This window comes from Canis lupus, chromosome 37, assembly GCF_048164855.1.
Source record: "Canis lupus baileyi chromosome 37, mCanLup2.hap1, whole genome shotgun sequence".
Classification (NCBI taxonomy): domain Eukaryota; kingdom Metazoa; phylum Chordata; class Mammalia; order Carnivora; family Canidae; genus Canis; species Canis lupus.
Window position 1 is genome coordinate 16,783,798 of NC_132874.1, and position 19,372 is coordinate 16,803,169.

The window sequence follows — 19,372 nt, forward strand, 5'->3', positions numbered from 1 at the left end:
ATTTAGCATTCTGATATATCCCTAAAACTAGAATTTATGTTCCTGTGGTAGTGTTTCTCAATGCTGGCTACTGATCAGAGTTATCTGGGGAGCTGGTGATCCTTAGGCAGTTATAATCTCCAGGATGACTCTTGAGCAGGTCTATATTCCAAATCTTCTATAAGGCATTTTGATGGGCAGCTGGGGTCGAGAGCTACTACTATGGGCTTATGCCCATATCTGGAAGATGAGGATGGGCATGAAAAGGTAGTAATTGTCATGAGTGATAGTTGGCCTGATTCTGGAAAATGGAGAGAGAGAAAATTTTATAACCCAAAAGTACAGCAGAGTGGAAGGAACAAAAAAGAAGAAACTTTAGGTGGAAAATCCAGAAATGATTTATTATCATCTTGACAAAACCAGCCAGACATTACATAGGTAGGTATTATACCATCTGTCTTCTGGAACGTAGTCAACATTTAACAAAAATTATTTGCTGCATCTCTACTCAAATCCATCCTGTGTGCTTGCCTTTGGAAGAGTCTCCAGAAAAGATTTCGATTACACATGAAGTGTGCAATGTTATGGTCTTTGAATGAAGAAGAATACGTGAAATATGTGAATTTAGAAACTTCTAAATATTATAGGACACTGTTTCTTATTAGTATTTTTAGAAAAGGGAATTTATGTCATTTACCGACTTGATTACTTAGGTAAAAGAGTAATTAGATATTTCCCCCCACAGTGTTATTAAAATGAGCACAAATGATCATCCTTTAAGTAAATATGAATACATTTCCACCTTTTAGATAATTTTAAAAAAAGCGTTAGAAGAATATATGTGATTATTTGTGGCCACACGTCCTTTATTCCATCTTGCCCAGAACTTATGCTTTGTAGGTGTTGACTGCTTTTCTGATCCCAGATCATCCTCTCTGCTCATTGCCTGCTATGCTCTGACCTGATGATGATTAGCCTTCTGAGAAAGGGAGATTCAGAATTATAATAGTGGAAGAGGGAAAGTGGCAGAGAACCTAAAACTGCTTAGAATTTCAAAAGAGAGAGGAGTCAGCTTAGGTTCTGACCCTAACAAGGGCTTGAGGGCTGGATGGGTCAAAAGGGAATATTTAATAATCTAAATATATAGTGGCACTAAATAGGTAGAGAATGCCTGAAGTCTAAATGGCAGTAAAATGAAATGTGGGACAGATGTGAGAAAAAGCTACGGAAAGGATTTAGAAGAGAAATAGGAAAAAAATTATGAAAGTGGACAGAACAGTTCCGCTGGTGGTGAGTTATTTCATTGCACTTGGGAAGTTCTTTCCTTTTAATCCCTGCCTTTCATGGAAGCTATTTCTAGTGTTCTTTCCATCCTTGCTTCGCTTGCCCAAAGTTCTAGGGGAGACTATTGGGTTGGCCATGCTCAGATCACTTGCTTGCCTCCTGGTTTTATCATGGCAGGACAAGTAGGTCCTGTTAGCCCTCCCTGGCTTCTGTATATGGAGACAGGAATCTGAAATTACTGGACCATCAAGATGATACACACTGGGAACCAGGAAATTGGGATGCTGTTAGGGAGGGGAAACAGATGCAAGAGAGCAACACAAATCAATCAAACAAAAATCTGATAACTGTCCCTTATAGTTCCTATGTCTTTGATTATTTACTGACCACATCCTATAGTTAATAACATCAGGACAATTTAAAAATAGGAGTGGTCTATGTGTGATTAGTTGGATATAAAATGATTTATACAATATTTTGCTTAGGAGTTATATATATATATATATATATATATATATATATATATAATGAAAAGTGCTTTATGTATTTCTCCATTTCCTCCTCCTCATTTACTGAAAAGCGTATTAACTGAGCATTTTCCATTTGTTAAGCACTATACTACATACAGGAAATACAAAAACAAACACAGCAGACGTGGAAGTTCTCTACGTTCATGCAACATATTACATCAGCAAAGTCACATTGAGGGCAACTCTTGAGATGATGATTAATTAATCCAGATTAATCTGGTACTTTCAAAAAAGCAATATTTTCTCAGGCAAGAGTTTCACCTCTATTTTATAAATAGCATGATTTATAGGGTGATTCCAGAAGTATGAGTAAAAGAAGGAAAGTGTGTGTGTGTGTGTGTGTGTGTGTGTGTGTAGGTAAATGGAATCCCAGTTTAGTTAATTCAAGTATGTTCAGCCTAGGACTGAGCATATCTGAGGATCTGTGGTTTCAAGAAGCCTAGAATGAACATAGCTTTTTAGTGAAAAACAAAACAAAACAAAACAATACTAATACAGATAGATTTTTGATAGGTCAGTGATGTCAATATCTTAGAAGTTCAACAGAAATCACTTTTTAAAATTAAAAAAAACATAGTTTCCTTTAAATATTAGGTGCAAATGTAAAACATTACTTTCTGGTCATCAGATTAAAGAGTTATAACTATATCAATGAAATTTCATCTTAAATTCAAACTTTGCTAAGCTCTTTTCAGCTGGGATTTGACTGGCTCACTTGTTGCATTTCCATTAAAAAAAAAGTAAGATGACCTCTAGGAAAGGGTTAATGCCAAGGAAAGAGACAGTTGGTCACACAAGCTTGATGTCAGGCCAATAGCTCAGGGCCAGAGAGGAAGGGTGATTTTGATTATAATATAGTGCTTGCCAATCATATTGTCCCATGATCTAATTTCCAGGCATTTATTCTTGGATTTTGGGAGAGGGGCTTGGAATAAAAGCTGAGATCCCTGTCAGTTGTTGAGGATCACAGTGGCTCTACCCGCTAATTTGTGTAAAGTAGAGGAATACCATGTAGGCAAAGATGATGTATATATCTCTTCACTTGACATTGTCAGTGGTACGTGGGGTGGATATGGGTGTGAGTCCAAAGTTTGTTCAGAATCAGAGAAGGTGTTGGAGACCTACATAGCATGCCATGATCTATAATCAGAGTAACAGAAATTAGGGTTGGAGGCACAGTGTTCACTTGAGGTGGCCCCAGCAGCAGCTCTGGAATTAACAGGAAGACTAGGCAGCAGCAAAGCGGAAGGCTGAACAGTGAAGAAAGAAAATAATGGATATTCCAAAGACACTGAGGGGAATTAGTTTGAGCATGTGATCCTTAGATCCTTAGATCCTTCCAGAAGAAATGAAGGATAGTTTGAAATGAGGGTAGGAAATTCAACACAGTTGTACCTGAGCTTAAAAAAATCCCAGATTAAGGTTATAAATGTGACCATAAACCTAATTTCAGATTGGTGTGGCCATTAAAAAGACACTTATGCAAAAATTTGTACTAAAAATAGCATATAAGTATGTGTGTTAAGTGTATAATTCAAACTGAGCAAATATGTGAGGAGAATTGTTTTTCTTCACAGTGCACATAGCCTAGATTATTTTATTTTACTTTTGAGAGAGAGAGAGAACACAGGCATGAGCTGTGTAATTGGGAGGGGAAGGGGTAAGAATAGAGGGAGGAAGAGAATCTTAAGCAGGCTCAGTGGGAGTCCAACTTGAGGCTTGATCTCACAACCCTGAGATTCTGATCTGAGCTGAAATCAAGAGTGGACACTTAACCAACTGAGCCACTCAGGCACCTCCATAATCTAGATTATTTTAGAAGTGATGATGCATAAAACTGTTTTGATCTTATAGCTATTTTTCCCTTAAGATAGGAAACAAGTGTTATATGAAATCTATAGAACATTTACAAAAATATATATTGTTTGCTTTGAGACATTTCAATTGTTATTATGATAAAGGAAATATGCAGGAAAAATTTTGCTTTAGGTTTATTGAACTAACCTGGATTTGTGTCTGTAGACACCATTTGGCTCCTAAGTGATTTGAATCTCTTTCATTGACTTCAAAGGCTAAAAATAAACACCCAGGAAAGCATTCTTCCTTCTGAAATAAATAAAGAAAGCATTTACAGAGAATAAGAAAGATGAACTATCTTATCAGTTCCAAATCAACACAAATCAATTTAGGATTACCTTCCTGTATTTTTTTTAATGAGGTAATAGAATTTTAGAATAATGTCCAGTTGGAGATAGAGCGTTTTAATCAGATGTTTGAGTTTCGAGAATTTCCACAGAATAAGAAAAGTTTAATTTATTGTCTTTTCAGAAGGAACTGATTAAGTCCAGTTAATCAGACAGATTCGCCCAGGAAATCAGCAGAATGTCTATTTGTGTTGCCTTTTCTTACTTCTGATAATGCTAAAATTAAAAGCATGGGTTAACGCTTTCCCAGCTGTCAAGCACAATTATTTTCAATGTTCTCTTCAAGTTGATGTTAGTGAAACCCCCAATAGATGACTTTGTAAAATAATATTTTAGAAAACCTGTCATGCATAGTTGAGTGGAATAAGAATTTTTCTAAGAATGATTTTAACATTGGGAGATATTGCCTTGTTACTCCAGTTCACTGATGAGACATGGATTCACACATTTAAACCACTGGATTTATGTACATGCCAGTGAAATTTATATAGACTTAAAATAAAAATGTGAGCACAGGAATCTATATGACAGTGAAAAGTATGGTTAAGGATTTTAGAATCATAGAAAAGCTAGACTGGAAATCACATAGCTGATATTACAGAAGTCCAATTATTTTCCTACTATGAACAGCTACATAATAAAAAAAAAAAACCTGAGAGAACAATGTTTTCTGATAGATTAGAGATGCGGTGTGTTAGCCATTAGACATTGTTTACCCACATTTTCTGAAATATTTGGTAAAATTTTATTTTTAAAAATTTTGAAAGACTTATTTATATATTTTGGGGGGGTAGAGAGAACGCAGGTAGGAGGGGCAGAGGGAGGGAGAGAGAGAGAGAGAGAATCTCAAGCAGATACTGTGCTGAGCACAGAGCCCAATGAGAGGCTCAATCTCATGACCCTGAGATTAAGACCTGAGCCAAAGTCAAGAGTCGGATGCTTAACTAACTGAGCCATCCAGGTGCCCCCAGTGAAATTTAAAAGATGTATTTTTCTACCAAAATAAAAAATTACACTATATCAATGAAATTTTATATAAATTCCAAGCTTCGTAAGTCATCATGTTGACCAGAGTTCAATAGTTGCATTTTCATTTTAGGAACAATTTTGCTAGAAAAGTTTTTCATGACTTTAGTATTTTATGCTTTTTGTATAAATTAGTCCTTAATCTCCAAATAATTCCATTTAGAGTTTCCTACAGATCACCTTTGTTTTCTATTAAAGAGAATTTAACAGAAAATATGATTTTCCTGAGTCATTCTCAGATTAATTGACCAAAAATCTTACTAAAAAACCAGGGGAATTCCTGAACCCTACACTTTATGAGACAAAGTTTAGATGTCTATACATTACCAGATTTTTTTTAGAGATAAGAGTATTAATTAAGATTATTTAAACAAAATCTAATAATCCATTATAGGAGGAAGACATATTGTTAAGAGAATGAAGGCATAATAAAAAAGATTAAAAGGTGATTGATGCCTAATTTTAGGTACATGCTAATTTGACAGACAATATTACGCACGACATACATCGATTTCTTTTTATGTAGAATAAAATTACCAGGCTTCAAACTAGAAAAAAAAGGAAACCTACTTTGATATTTTTGGAAGGACGTTTAGACATGTGTAAAAAAATAATATATTTATACTTAACCTTCAAATTATCATCATTACTTAAGTAATGGAAAGATCTTCCTGTTTAGAAGTTAGCTACTTAGGGACACACTTTAACTCTGAGGATTTGAGGTCCAGAGGAGCACATGATGCCTCAGTGCCTTGGGGTGCTGTGGGATAAAGCCCTGCAGCAGTTACGCACTCAACAACACTCCAGTGGTTTGAAAGTTAAGATGCCTCGTAATTTACCATGAGGAAGGGCCTTAGGGGAAGAAAGAATATGGCTCAATTAATTAGTACTTGTTAGCAAACTTCAACTATTACCCTATTTAGATTTTCAAATCACTGATATCTCAAATACCCACAAGATTTGGGAAGGAAGTGAGAATAAGCAGTTAAGAAAGCTAATTTGTCCAGCAGGGCACCAATTCTGGAATATAGTGTCCGCAGCCAAGCAATTGTCACAAGTTAGCCTTTCCATAAAGAAGAAAAAGGAAATGGTTTCAATTTGCTGTTTTTAACTGTTGTTAAAAAATTCATGTCTTTTAGTATGAGTTTCTGAATAAGAGGAATATTCTTGATGACCACCTATGGATTCCTATAAATTAATTTTTGAGAGCTCTCTGGAGCTTTTTTTATGGGCGTAGGCTTTCTATACTCATTATCTTCTAAGTGGCTATTACTGGTATTTAGAAAGCTTGATGATTCTGTTTTTTTTTTTTAATATTTTATTTATTTATTAGAGAGAGAGCACGAGCAGGGGAGGGCGGCAGAGGGAGAAGCAGACTCCCTGCTGAGTGGAAACCCTCTCCGGCCCGCCAAGTTGGGCTCAATCCCAGGACCCCGAGATCATGACCTGAGCTGAAGGGAGATGCCTAACCGACTGAACCACCCAGGTGTCCCGAAAAATTAATGATTCTTAATGATTATCTGGTAATTTTCAAGTAATTAGCCAATAATGTCATCTGTGTTCTAAAAGTTTTTTGGTTAAATCTCATGTTTTCATGATAGGAAAGAATATTATCTTAAAATAATAATTATATAAAATATATTATATTCAAGAATTTAGCTCTATTTTTATTCTAACTGCTTTGGCCAAGATTTCCAGCAGAATGTTGAATAATAATATTGATAGTGAACATTTGAGTCATACTTTGAGTTTTTGTCATTAGGTTTCCTTTTTTGATGTTTATTTGGGTTTTGTTTAAATATTTAGCATAATGAGGAATTTGGTTTAAGATAACGATTCTTTATCATAATAAGAAGTCTTCTCATATCCTTAGTTGCCTTTAAAATATGTTTGTAAATCAACTTTATAAAACAGTATTTAGACTGATTTAGTATGGTGGAGCGTGTTTGAATTTGATGTAGTTCCCAGTTCCTATATTCTGTTACAGCCTCTAATTTCCACATTTATATTTCATACATATATGTAAACTGTCCAGCCTTGTGGACACTTAAACCTGAGTTCTTCATATTGGATTTTCAAAGAGGGGAAAATAGGAAGTTTTCTCAAATTTATTCGTAATGTTCATGGGAATCAAATTTAATTATAGAGGCTTCACGCCTTTAAAAGGAATAACTTCAGGAGAATATTCTAGTTTGTAAAATGTAAACATAAAAGTGTTCAGACGCATGGTTATAACCATAGAATGTAAACTGTTTAGTTAGCTATTTAGTTTACACGCAAGCCTTGCGTTTATTTAACTTACTTAACTTGTAGTATATTACAGACAGCATGATGATTGGTGATAAAAGGCTGAGCTGAAGCAGGTGGATTCACAGGAAGAGGACAAGAATGGAGTCAATAAAAACCTCCCAAGGAACAGATAGATGCATTCAGATTTTCTTCCTCTGGAGCGAACATAGCTGATTTGAAAGGAAGTGATTGCCTTGTTGAGCCAAGACACTTCCATGATTCACACTAACCTTCCTCTGGTGGGCAATTTCGTTCTCGCTCTTACAGCCCCCAAGGAACTGCATGGGTGCACACTGGAGGATTTCCTGACCAAAGTTCATGTTCAGTGTAATTTAAGTAAAAGCCCTGATTACATTCTGTGCTGCTCTGAGTTAAATGATAGGAGAACCTGATATGTGTGGAAGGGCAGAGGTAAGTACATGTGTTTTCTTCCCCCAGTTCAGTAAAAAATAGCCCAAGAAATACATGAGCTGATGCTGATTCCAAACATAGAACAGCCAATTCTAGGAAGTTGGAAATAAAAATAAGAGTATCTAGAGTATCTACAAGACCAATATATTGATTTGTTAATTTATGTATCGCATCCAATTGCTTCAATGGAGAGCCATACTTTAATGTATATATATTTGCATATGCAATTGTCAGATTATTCATCTGAATATCACAAACAGTTAAATATCAGCCAAATTAAAATCTGTTGTATGTACATAGCTAAATGCCCTACTTTGAATTTCTCAGTGGGTCTATTAATTTTCCTGTGAGATGATTGTAGATATATCCAAAAGCATATTCTGAATGATTAGGGCACTTACAGAAATTTATCCTATTAGTAACCTACCTTCTGGTAATAGACGTCTTATTCTGAAACCATCCCACTCTATTAAATCCTGACACTATCCAATGAAACATGAGCAAAGGGGCTAGTGTTAAGATGAAATCTTTTGTTACAAAATTTGTAATAGGCTCCATGTGCCTTACTGTCTTAAACTCTGCTTACTGTATTTAAGTTATTGGTTTATCGGGGCAAGATACACCAATAAAATGGAGGAATTGTTTGGATATTTTAGAATAGATTCTTTTTTTTAGAGTACATTCTTATCTGACTCATAGGCTGATTTATATTAAAGCAAGAAATGGGCAAAATTATAAGTTACAAATAATAGATTTGAAGTATTATAATTACTCATGAATAAATTATGCATAATTATAAAAATACATATATAAATTATAAGTACTTGAAATTATCATAAACATTATGGTTTTACTGTCTCCATAGTCTTGAGAATATAGTGATTTAATCCTGAGTTCTCATTCTTAGTTTGAAACAAAGGCATATGTAAGAGATGTGACCCCTACTCCTCCTTGGGTGGCATAATCATCTTTATCTGGCTCTTATTTTTTTCCCATGTTACAAATCACTATCCAAAAAAACCCCTGTAAAATATACATATTCATTTGATTTTATTCTTCTATTCTCAGAATGTAAGCTCTGTGAAGGGAAGGATTTTTGAGCATATTTTCGCTGACATATTGACATAATAGGCACCTACTAAATACTGGTCAAATGAGTAGATATGGAACATCATACCAGCATAAAGTGACACTGTACAACTTAATAATTTGTACACAAACATGAGTTAGGGGCGCCTGGGTGGCTCAGTTAAGCGTTGAACTCTTGATTTCAGCTCAGGGCCGGGTCTCAGGGTGGTGGGATCTAGCCCTGGGTTGGGCTCTGAGCTCCCCACAGAGTCGGCTTGTGTTTCTCTTTTTCTCCTTTGCTTCTCTGTCTCTGTCTCTCAAATAAATAAATAAAATCTTAAAAACCAAAACACACGAGTTAAACTCAATTATGGGACTAGTGAGGAAGTTTCAAAATTTACTTCAGATAGCAGTTTCTCCAGGGAGTCTTCTCTGAAATCCGCAGCGTGGGCTAGATGCTCCTGCTATGAACAGAACTCCATCCTTTACCACAGTATGAAATCTTACCAGAATGCTTTTGCTTCCTTTCGCTGTTCTCTGGGCTCCCTGTGCTCTGAGGCCTGGGGCCAATGGTGTTTCGTTTGTTCATTTTTGAAATCCAGACACGATGTTTGGCTCCTAGAAAGCACTCAGTTAAAAAAGCAAAGGGAAGGGGGTCTAGAAAGAAAAGAGAAGGAATAGGGAGTAGAAAGGAAGAGATGAATAAAGGGGTGGGAGCAAAAAAAAATTGCTCATTTCATCAAGATAGAACATCTAGACAAGGAAAGAATTTGGGTATTGCATTAGGTTTCCAAGAGAGGTTTATTTAACAAATGAATTCCCGTATAATGAGTACCTCTGTGTGCCAGGCACACTTCTAGCCACTGAGGGAGTAAACAAGGAGATAATGTCATTGTCCTCATGGAGAACTTTTACTTGAATTAAAAAAAAAAAAAAAAGTTTTAGTTTTTGATTTTTTGTGTGTGGGGGAGACAGACAATAAACAAGTATAATATACATGTAAAACAATGCACAACATAATGTGAAATATAGTGGAAAATACATAAGCTGTAAAAATAAATGAGTCACATAAAATATACAAATTATTGAAAAATATAGAATCATAAAAATGTGAATTATAGAAAAATGTGAATTAAATATATTAATTATATATGATATGATATGATATGATATGATATGATACAGTGTAGCTTTTGGGATGCTTAAAGGGAATCAGTGGATTGCCTCTTTGTAAAGACTCCTCATAAGCCTTACCTGTAGAAATGCTATTTGCCATATCTCAGAAAGTGAAGCACAACATAAATCACCCCAGGAGTGGCATTTATAACTTACATGTGTGCCTCAGCCCGACTGCATGTGGGAGGAAGGATTTGCATAGATGTCGAAACCATACGTAGACCTCTGGGGGCCCATCTCCCAGTTGCTCGTGGAAGCAAGGAGCCCTGGGGGGTGATGTGGGGCCTAGGGGCTCCCTGTGCTCAGGCCTCCTTCTTGCACAGCTGGGCGGGACCCTCATTTCTCAGCTGACAACAGGGATGCAAATGGCCTGAGAACCTACAGACCAAATAAACTTCTCCAGACTTTTGGCTCCTTTCGACTTCACTCTGTTTCTTTCTCCAAGGTCTGGATTAACTCGGTATTACTAACATTTCAGTAGACAAAGAATCTAGGCTTGAAGTGGGGCGGGGGGGTGGGTAGGCTGGATCTGAGTTCCCATCGTTGACTGCTGCTGGTACGTGATAATCATAAGAAATGCACGGTCACTTTTGCTTTAATATAGGCGAATTATTTTGCTAGCATATGGAAGAGTGCGCTTACCGTGGCACCGTGCTTTGTGGTAGAGAGGAAAAAAAAAAAAAACCCAAAACAATTACATGAATGAAGTAGAATGGCTGTGTTATTGCAGTACATAAGACTTTGATTACATACTGCCAAGATTCATACCAGCCTAGTAGTTGTTGACAGATAAAGTAACAAAAATGAAACTCATTTATTTTTTTCTTTATTGAGACCTCAAGGAAAAGCAGATTTTCAGTTCTTGTACTTACTACGTTGATAGAACAGAGCCTGACAGCAAAAATGTGCCAGTCCAGAAATATAAATTAAACCTCGGTTCATATCAAAATTCCATTTAGTCTTGGAAAAGGAGCTGCTGTTTGGATTATTTTTGATCCTACATCAAATATACTAGGGGGTATCACAGTATACCTGGTGTACGTTAACCCTTTCCTGAGAACAGTACTTGCAATGTTATTGTTGTTTCCGGTCTCGGATGCTTTATTTCTTTTGCAGCGTTTGAGGCAACTCGAATTATCGTCAGAGTAGGTTATATTTTCCTGAATGCAAATTGCTGGCAACAGACATATACATTTCAGGCTGCAGGAAGTATGAAACTAGATTTGGAAAATTGATAACAGACCCTTTTCTCTATTACAGGGTCCTATTCGATGCTACATTTTGATTGTGGAGACAAGGACAAAGGTAAGTGAGAGATGCAAAAGTGAGGATTTGGGGATTGTTTGTTGAGATCGTGGATGTGTATTGAAGAAAATTTCTGACGGCATCATTTGTATCTTCCATTCATGTAACTTAAGTTGACAGAGCAGAAAAGATCTGCAAGCAGGACCCCCTCTCGCTTTCTTTTCTTGTTCTTTGTCTCCTGTCCTTCTCTCTCCCTCCCTTCCTTCCTTCCTCTTTCCCTTCTTTCTCTCTTTCTTTGGCACTTTCCCCCTCTTTCTTTGTATCCAACTGTCAACATGGAAATTTTGCTTACAGTTTCTCATAATTAAGACACTACTAAGTCGACGACAGAATTCTGGAAATAACACAATAGACGTGCGGGGAGCGATAATAACACGCGGGTAAAAAAAAAAAAAAAAAAAAAAGATCAGTGAGCCCTAAACATCATTATGATCCAACAATGTCTGTTTCTTGAGTATACCCTCGACATAATTTTACTTAAGCTTTTTTGTTGTTGTTATTATGATTCTTCTAAAGTCTACATTGGATCATTTTCTCATTAATTTTTTAGCAACCGAAAGATAGCGTGAACTTGTTTCTTGAATTACCTTTTCTGACCTTTTGCAAGATGATAATTACAAAAAAGGGAGGGCCTGGAAGTACTTGCACAAAAATTAAGCTTATAAAGTAGCCAAAATGGCCCTTCTGTGCTGGTGTCGATTTCAAAATTAACATTTCGGTTCATGTGCTTCTAATAATCGCTGACCCTTACTTCATGTACTTTCCACAGGAAATGAATACAGCAGAAATTACTTTGACCCACTGATGGATGAGGAAATAAACCCAAGGCAGTGTGGGATGGAGGTCAGCAGAGAGGGTGAGCTAGAATTAAGTATGCAATTTTTGTGTCAGAATATTCTTTTCCATTCATGAAAATGAGGTGACAAAGATCACACATGCAGTTCCGTTTAGATTTTGCGGCTTACAATTTAAATGGTGAGTTTTAACCACTAACAACATGATGGGCAGTGAAGGTAATTTTTGATCAAGGACAACCAGCCGGTCAGAGGGAAGAAGCAGGAATTTGCTTTCCTTTGACGGTGCCGGAAGCAGTCTGGTGTCATTATAAGGCCTGTGTTACGGGTTTGAGGAGCATCATCCCTTTACAAATGCCATCCCTGCTCTTTGAGTTTAAAATGAGCATTCTGGGATGCAGTGCAAAAGTCATCCGGCAGAGGAGATTTCTGTGCAAGGTGTCTGTTGATTCCTTTCATCGAAGGCATGGAACCACCGCCTGGCTCCTGAACCACAAAGATGTGGCGATCTGATTTCCTCTTCTGTAACCTTGGGTCTAGTTGCAGTTGTAAGATAACAGTTCAGAAGACCACGTTCCATGGCTGGGGACCAGCCACTGAATCTGAACCTTTTAGGGAAAGGCTGGGCTAAGTCCTCGCAGATAGAGGGGCTCGAGCACCATGCAAAGATTATTTTAAAAGATGATTTTCAATTACTACACCTCTTTTTAGATGATCAAGGATATCATCAAAAGACATATATACAAGATAAGGCAAGGACTTACTCTCAGGGCAGTTTTTAGCAGTAGCTCAAATCAGGATGAATTGAAAACTGGAAAGATCTCAACCTTTTATTTACCCAATGCACTTGGGGGATGAAAGATAATCCCAATGATTTCTGGAGAAGAGTATCAGTTGGATTCTTCTGGAAACCTGTTTTAATTCCTCACGGATCACAGTAGGTAGTTGTATTTGTTGGAGTTTTTGTGACGTAAGGACCAAAGTTGGCTTAATAAGATGTTCTGTGATATGTGAATGAAGAATGGCTCTGCCCACGGACAGGCAAGTTTCATGAAATCAAATATTGTTGGTCACTCTTCCCTAGTCAGCGGTGATGGCCCAATGCCTGTGGTTCATTTTGGGTCTCACAGTTTAGAGAAGGCAGCTGTCTTTACTTCCGATTTTAAATCTGCAGTTAATGATAATTTTTTTTTTTTTTTTGGCTTGGTATTCAAGCCTGTGCATTTATTTCATGCAGGCATGTAACAGGGCCAGGATGGGTTCTGAGGAGGGCCACCCAAGCAAAGGTGCAACGTATGGCATTTTGTGTGTTTGCCCCATCTGTCTTCACTGTGGTTGTTCTTACATTTATTTATGATTTGCTTTAAAAAAATCAGATCAATACAGCTTTTATCGCATCTTTAAAATACCACAAATTCGTCTGAAAAATCATTCGGCATCTTTCTGTTTCTGTAGCTGAACAACTTAGATCTTATTCGTCAACCTGCCAGACTCTTCTCCTTGTTTTTAACTGTTGTGGCTTACTGAATCAAAGCAGCTGAGTTTGATACAAGTTCAGTGTCATTTCCTTCAAGAATTAAATCACCTTTCCTGAGTTACTGAACAAGTGATACCTGGTCTCATCCAAACCCTGTGGATGTGTTTTTCACCCAAGAAATTTCAGATTTCCACGAGAGAACCATTCTCCTGAATAACAATGTAAGCCTCCACAGACCTCATCTTGTAATGGAAGCCCAGTGTAATGCCCGTGACCATGTTCTATATATAACTTCAGACAGTGCAGACAGTAGCTAGTTCTTTTCTGTTTCCCATCACTTGTCAACTCAGAGCCTCTTCTATTTCTTTCCAAGGAGACAGAGTTCTACATTGATGTGATTGAAGTCTCTTCTCAGGGTTCCTCTGGGATTTTTCGCAATAGCAGTGTCCCTTCAGAGTGATGTCGACACTTTCTGGAATGTCGACAGTCTGATTGCTGAGAATGGTCTTCATTCTCACAGTGGATGTGGCAAAGCTGTTTATAATTTGCGCTCTACTTGCTTCTGAAAGAGGGATTTGAGAACACCTACACAAAGAAGTAAATGTGCAAGAAATAGACGACAGTATTATAACTGTAATTGACCACTTTTACTTTGTGTTTCCTGGAAGTTAAATATAAAGAGACATAAATAATTAGATAATTTTCAATGTTAAATAGAATTTATAACTCTTTTTCAGTGTATATAACTTACCAACAGCACCGCCATTTTAAAATTCATTTTAGTTTTATTTATTTATTTTTAAGGATTTATTTGTTTATTTTTTTATTTGGAGAAGAGAGAGAGAAGAGGGAGAGGAAGAGAAAGAATCTCAAGCAGTTGCCTCATGGAGCATGGAGTCTGATGTGGGGCTTGATCTCATGACCCTGAGATCATAACCTGAGCCAAAATCAAGAGTTGGACACATAATCAACTGAGCCATCCAAGTTTCCCTACCATTTTATTTTTTTAGCAATAACTCCTGGAAGGATAATATTATGTTAATTTTCATTCAGTAAAGATTGTAAAAATAATGGACAATTGGTCCTTGGTTCTTCATCAGTATATTTTACTTAATATGGAATATAGACCTGAATGACGGTATGTACCATCTACTACGTAGCTGCACAACATTTTATTATTTTATAATTTTGTATATGATTTGATGTAAGTAATATTAGCTTGTGGATCAGTCAGGGTTCTCTAAAGAAACCGAACCCAGAACCAATAAATAAACTCTCTCTCTTTCTGTCTCTACGTATTACACAATACATATATAATATACACATACATAATACATATACAATAAATGTATATGCAGAGAGAGAGACAGAAAGAGGGAGATTTATTTTAAAATAGTGGTTCATGTGATTGTGGGGACTAGCAAATCTATCTGTAGGGCAGGCTGGTAGGGTAGAGAGAGTCAGGTAACAGTTGATGTGAAATTCAGGCAAGCATTGATATGTAGTCTTGAGACTAAATTCGGCAGGGCAACGGACTGGAGGTGGAGGTGTAATTTCTATATTTCAGTGTGGAGGAGAATCACTTCTTTGGGAAACCTGCATATTTTCCTTATGCCTTCAACTGATTGGATGTGGCCCACCCACATTATATAGATTTGCTTTACACAGAGTGTCCTAGTGTAAATGCCAGTCGCATTTAAAAAATACCATCACAGCAGTATCTAGACTGATGTTTGGCCAAACCACTAGGTACCACAGCCTAGCCCAGTTAACACATCAAGTTAACCATCACCTGTTGTATTTAATAATAATGAATTAATTCAAAATAACACCTTATGAAGTGTTGAGGCCCGTGGATTTGACCTACTAAATGTGTTTTTCTTGATAACCAGACTGTAATTCTGCTGCTTTTTCTCTTATCACTCTGTTGTTTCCTTTTGGCACGCATCCTAGTTATTAGTTTCAGATTTATCACCATGCTTATTTCTTTAGCAGCTTTCTTTTCCACTAAACCTTAAATGTCCTCAGACTCTAGCATAATGTTTGACTCCTATAGGATACCTAATATTTATGTGCTGACATGGAAATCACAGGATATATGAGATCTTATTCTCTGTTGCCTCTCAGCATCTCTGTTGTTCCTACTCAGTCTCAAGTGAGCACCAGCTCCTGCCTGGAATTGTGGGACTATTTTTGTCCACATCCATTCTTCTTTTGCGTTAGTCTGTTGTCCACGCAGCATCTTGCTCATCCCTCATTGAAGCTCTCTTACTGTTGCCCGTTGCTTTCAGGATAAAGACCAATCTACTGTCCTTCCTCATCTCAAGTCCCCTGCACTTGCTCACCATGCTCTGGCCACATGGGCTTCCTTTTGTTCTTTATATGCATGGAGCTCCTTCTGTATACTGAACCCTCATAGAGGCTGGGACAACTTCCTTACTGGCCATTGTAATCTCTTCTGGAAGGTTCAGCTTAAATGTCAATTCTCCACTCCTTTTACTAACTCACTATTTATTAGTGAGGTTATCTGTGAAGTGTGTTTCTTCCCTACTAGACCATCTCCTGAACATGAAGAGGGCAGAGATTCTGCTTACCTTGTTCACTGATGATTTTTTAAAGTTTAGCACAGTTGTTGGCTAGGGCATGAGTTTGACTTGAGAAGTCTTTGTTGAGTTATGCATTAATGATGAAATGAATGGGAAGTGCGAAGCATAATATCCCAAACATGGTGAGCCTTCTGTACACATGAGTTATTATTACTTCCTCGGTGCTCAAGGGGTGCCTTCAGCTCGACATGGCAGCTCTGGCCAACCAGTGCAAAACTGTCCAAAGTAGCTGCCATTATTTCTATTTTTAAGATAATGAAACAAGCTTAGCAAGATTTAGTATTTTTCTTAAGCTCACAGAGATCTGGCAAGTGTGGAGTGAAAATCAGATCCCTATCTTTGGTGCTGTCTGTTCTCTTTCCCCTCAGAAGTTGCCTTTGTCCTGCTGGCCTTCCTCACTTTTCCCTTTGCGGAAAACTTCTGAAGGGAAAAGTAAGCAGATTGATTCAAATTGTTGGCATTGAATTTGAGGGGGACATTCTCTTGCCTTCTGTTTCTGTCTCATAGAACCCATTTGACCCTCCAGGGTCTTACTGGGGCACCATGGAGGGAGTTTCTCACCAGGTCTGCCTACCAAAGGAGCTAGAACCTCTATAGCAATTATCAGTGTGGTGTTTGTTTTTCAGGTTTCTCTCCTACAACACCCAGAAGCTGTCTACAGTTCATTACTTCATAATGAAAACAAAAACACTAGTTCAAATGACAGAACCTAAACTATTGAAAAGTTATGTACTTCATACAATTACTAAGTAGTTAACAACAAACAAACAAGAAAATGGGGGTGGCTACCTTTTGCTGAGCCCCTACCAAATGACCGGCATGAAGCAAGGTGCTTTGGTGTGTGTTGTCTTCCTAACCCTAACTTCCATTCCAATTTTGGGACCAGGAGATTCAAACTCTATCAAGACTCTAAGAAGCTTCCCCAAGATTACAGAGATAGTAAGTAGTAGAGCTGGGATTTGGATGTAGGTTGCCTCTCTCTGAAGATGGTGTCTCTGTATCAATCCCATTTACCCTTTGTCTATCTGTTTGTTTTGGCATGCAAAATGTATGTTCATTTATTTTTTTCTGTGACCCTCACTGGTCTGTCAGGATTACCTAGTCTTTACAGTAAGGCTTTTGTTACATCTGCAGAGATCTCCCTGTCTATGCATCTGCTATTGCTCATTGTTAACCTCCAAGTAAGATTCTTTTATGAGCCATGTATCAGCTTTATAAGTCTTGTAGCTGTTCTCTCGAAGAGCTATCAAGTTCCAGGCAATGTTGGAATACAATGCACAAACTGCAAAATGTCTTCCAGGAATGGCCCCTCTCCCTTTTCCCCAAATGTTGGGGTCATAGGAGGTTTGTGCGGGCTCTTGGCAGTAAAAGAACATTTGTAGGTCAACTGATACTTGAGAAAGTCACCTTCAGGGTTCAGTGAGCAGAAGCTAACTTCAAAGCCCTTTTTATGTTACACTTTAAGACATTCTATCTGGCTCCAGCAGCCTAGGCTTTCCTGAATAGTCATCCCAAGTCCCTGAGCACAGGCTACATTGAATTTCTTTCCAACGCTGATGTTAAAGAGATCATAGGAATGGATGGTAAGGGGAGACCTAGAATTCTCGGGAGCTTCTCTCTTGGAGAGCGAAGATCCCTCAAGGCTCTTCTAGAACACTTGCTGGTGGAGTTTCAGATATGAGTTGCAGAATTAGCAACCGTCTTCAGAGTTGGCTCACCCACGGTGAGAAGTAGTGAGAAGTGAGAAGTAGTAGAAACACTTGGGCTATATTAAAAACTACCATTGTAAGAGTACAACCACAGTTTAGCTAGTTCACTTGCCTTCCAGAGGAAGGGGATCATGTTTGATATATGTATATTCTAATTCTAATACTAGGGTGGTCATTCAAATTTGCATAATTTATGTTCCTTTCCATCCAGTGGCAGATCTACCTAGATGACTCTTTAAACTCTTCCAGAACCATGTTTTTATGATCACATATTTTTTTATTTGGTTGGTTGGTTGGCTGGTTTTGCTTTTTTAATGACATGACCTTGTTACTTTAAATTCACAAAAGAACTAAATAGCGCATGTATTTGCTGTTATATTGCAGTAGCATATATACAGGAATGTAAGACCACCTAATGCCACCTAAGTTAGCTGTTTCTTACATATATGCAGTAAGAAATAGGATATACAGAGGACAGTTAGTGGAAAACACTCATTCATGTTGCTCGTATCTTCTGTTGTATGATTTGACAAACCATAATGGCTTGTTCTGAAATGATTTTTGTATAGTGCATGTCACAATCTATTGAATATTAGATCATTTTTATTGGAGAAGAAGTATCCTATTATGAATACCTTGCAATATACATCTAAAAGGCATTGTTCCAGTTATCATTGATTTATAAAAGGCTTTTTTTTTTTTTACTGTCAGAGCAAGATAGCATATTGAATAGAATTTGTGCCTATGACCTATAAAATAACTAAAGAGCCATGATGATTAAAAATTAGTTTGTAATTCAATTTGCATATTTATAAATTAACTGATGTGAAAGTTATCATAAATATGTTCTTTTAGCACCGTTACAAGTTGATAATAGAATTTTCTCTAATGGATTACTGAGGCTGTTTGACAAGAGTGAACACGGAGAAGCCCATGATAAGAGAATAATTTTTTTCAATCTTTTATATTAATGTTAATTAATTATAAATTTGTTAAGATGTTTTCCTTCAAATGCTGATCTGTGTTTTTTAAATATAACCATTCACTGATGACCTACCTGATTTTGAAGGTTGCAAATACTTAAATATAACTAAAGTTGGGGGGAAGGTATTTATGGCCGAATTTTCTAGAATTGGATAGAACTTATAACCCTAGATAGCAAAAATTATTTACTTGCTATTGCAGGATTTTACAGTAGGATATGACATATTTGGATTCTCTGATATGGTGCTATATGCCGCTTTTTTTTTTATGCCGCATTTTTTAAAGAGTGTGTTTTAGCTTTTAAATAAATGCTTTGGATGATAGAAGACAGGCAGTATACTGTTTTCAATCTTAGCATGGGAATTCATACTTGTGAATGTTAGGCTCTTAAAGTAAGTAAGTCTCATGTGTATTAATCTGGGAATTTAAAGGTAATCCCTTAAAAACTAAAATCTAAATTCTTAGGTTAACACATATAAATTCATGCCAGAACACACTGGGGATTTTATCAAAGCATTAAGCATAAATTG

General features: G+C 37.0%; 1 protein-coding gene across 4 annotated transcripts in view; it reads left to right on the forward strand.

The window, feature by feature from the left end:
* The window catches only part of LOC140626176 (orofacial cleft 1 candidate gene 1 protein-like), a 187,607-nt gene that overhangs the window by 48,378 nt on the left and 119,857 nt on the right, over positions 1-19,372 (forward strand). For all 4 annotated transcript variants that reach the window (XM_072813781.1, XM_072813780.1, XM_072813783.1 and 1 more), the window contains 2 exons: positions 11,228-11,272; positions 12,042-12,128. In XM_072813781.1, coding sequence (XP_072669882.1) covers positions 11,228-11,272; positions 12,042-12,128 — 132 coding nt within the window. The remainder of the gene's footprint in view (positions 1-11,227; positions 11,273-12,041; positions 12,129-19,372) is intronic.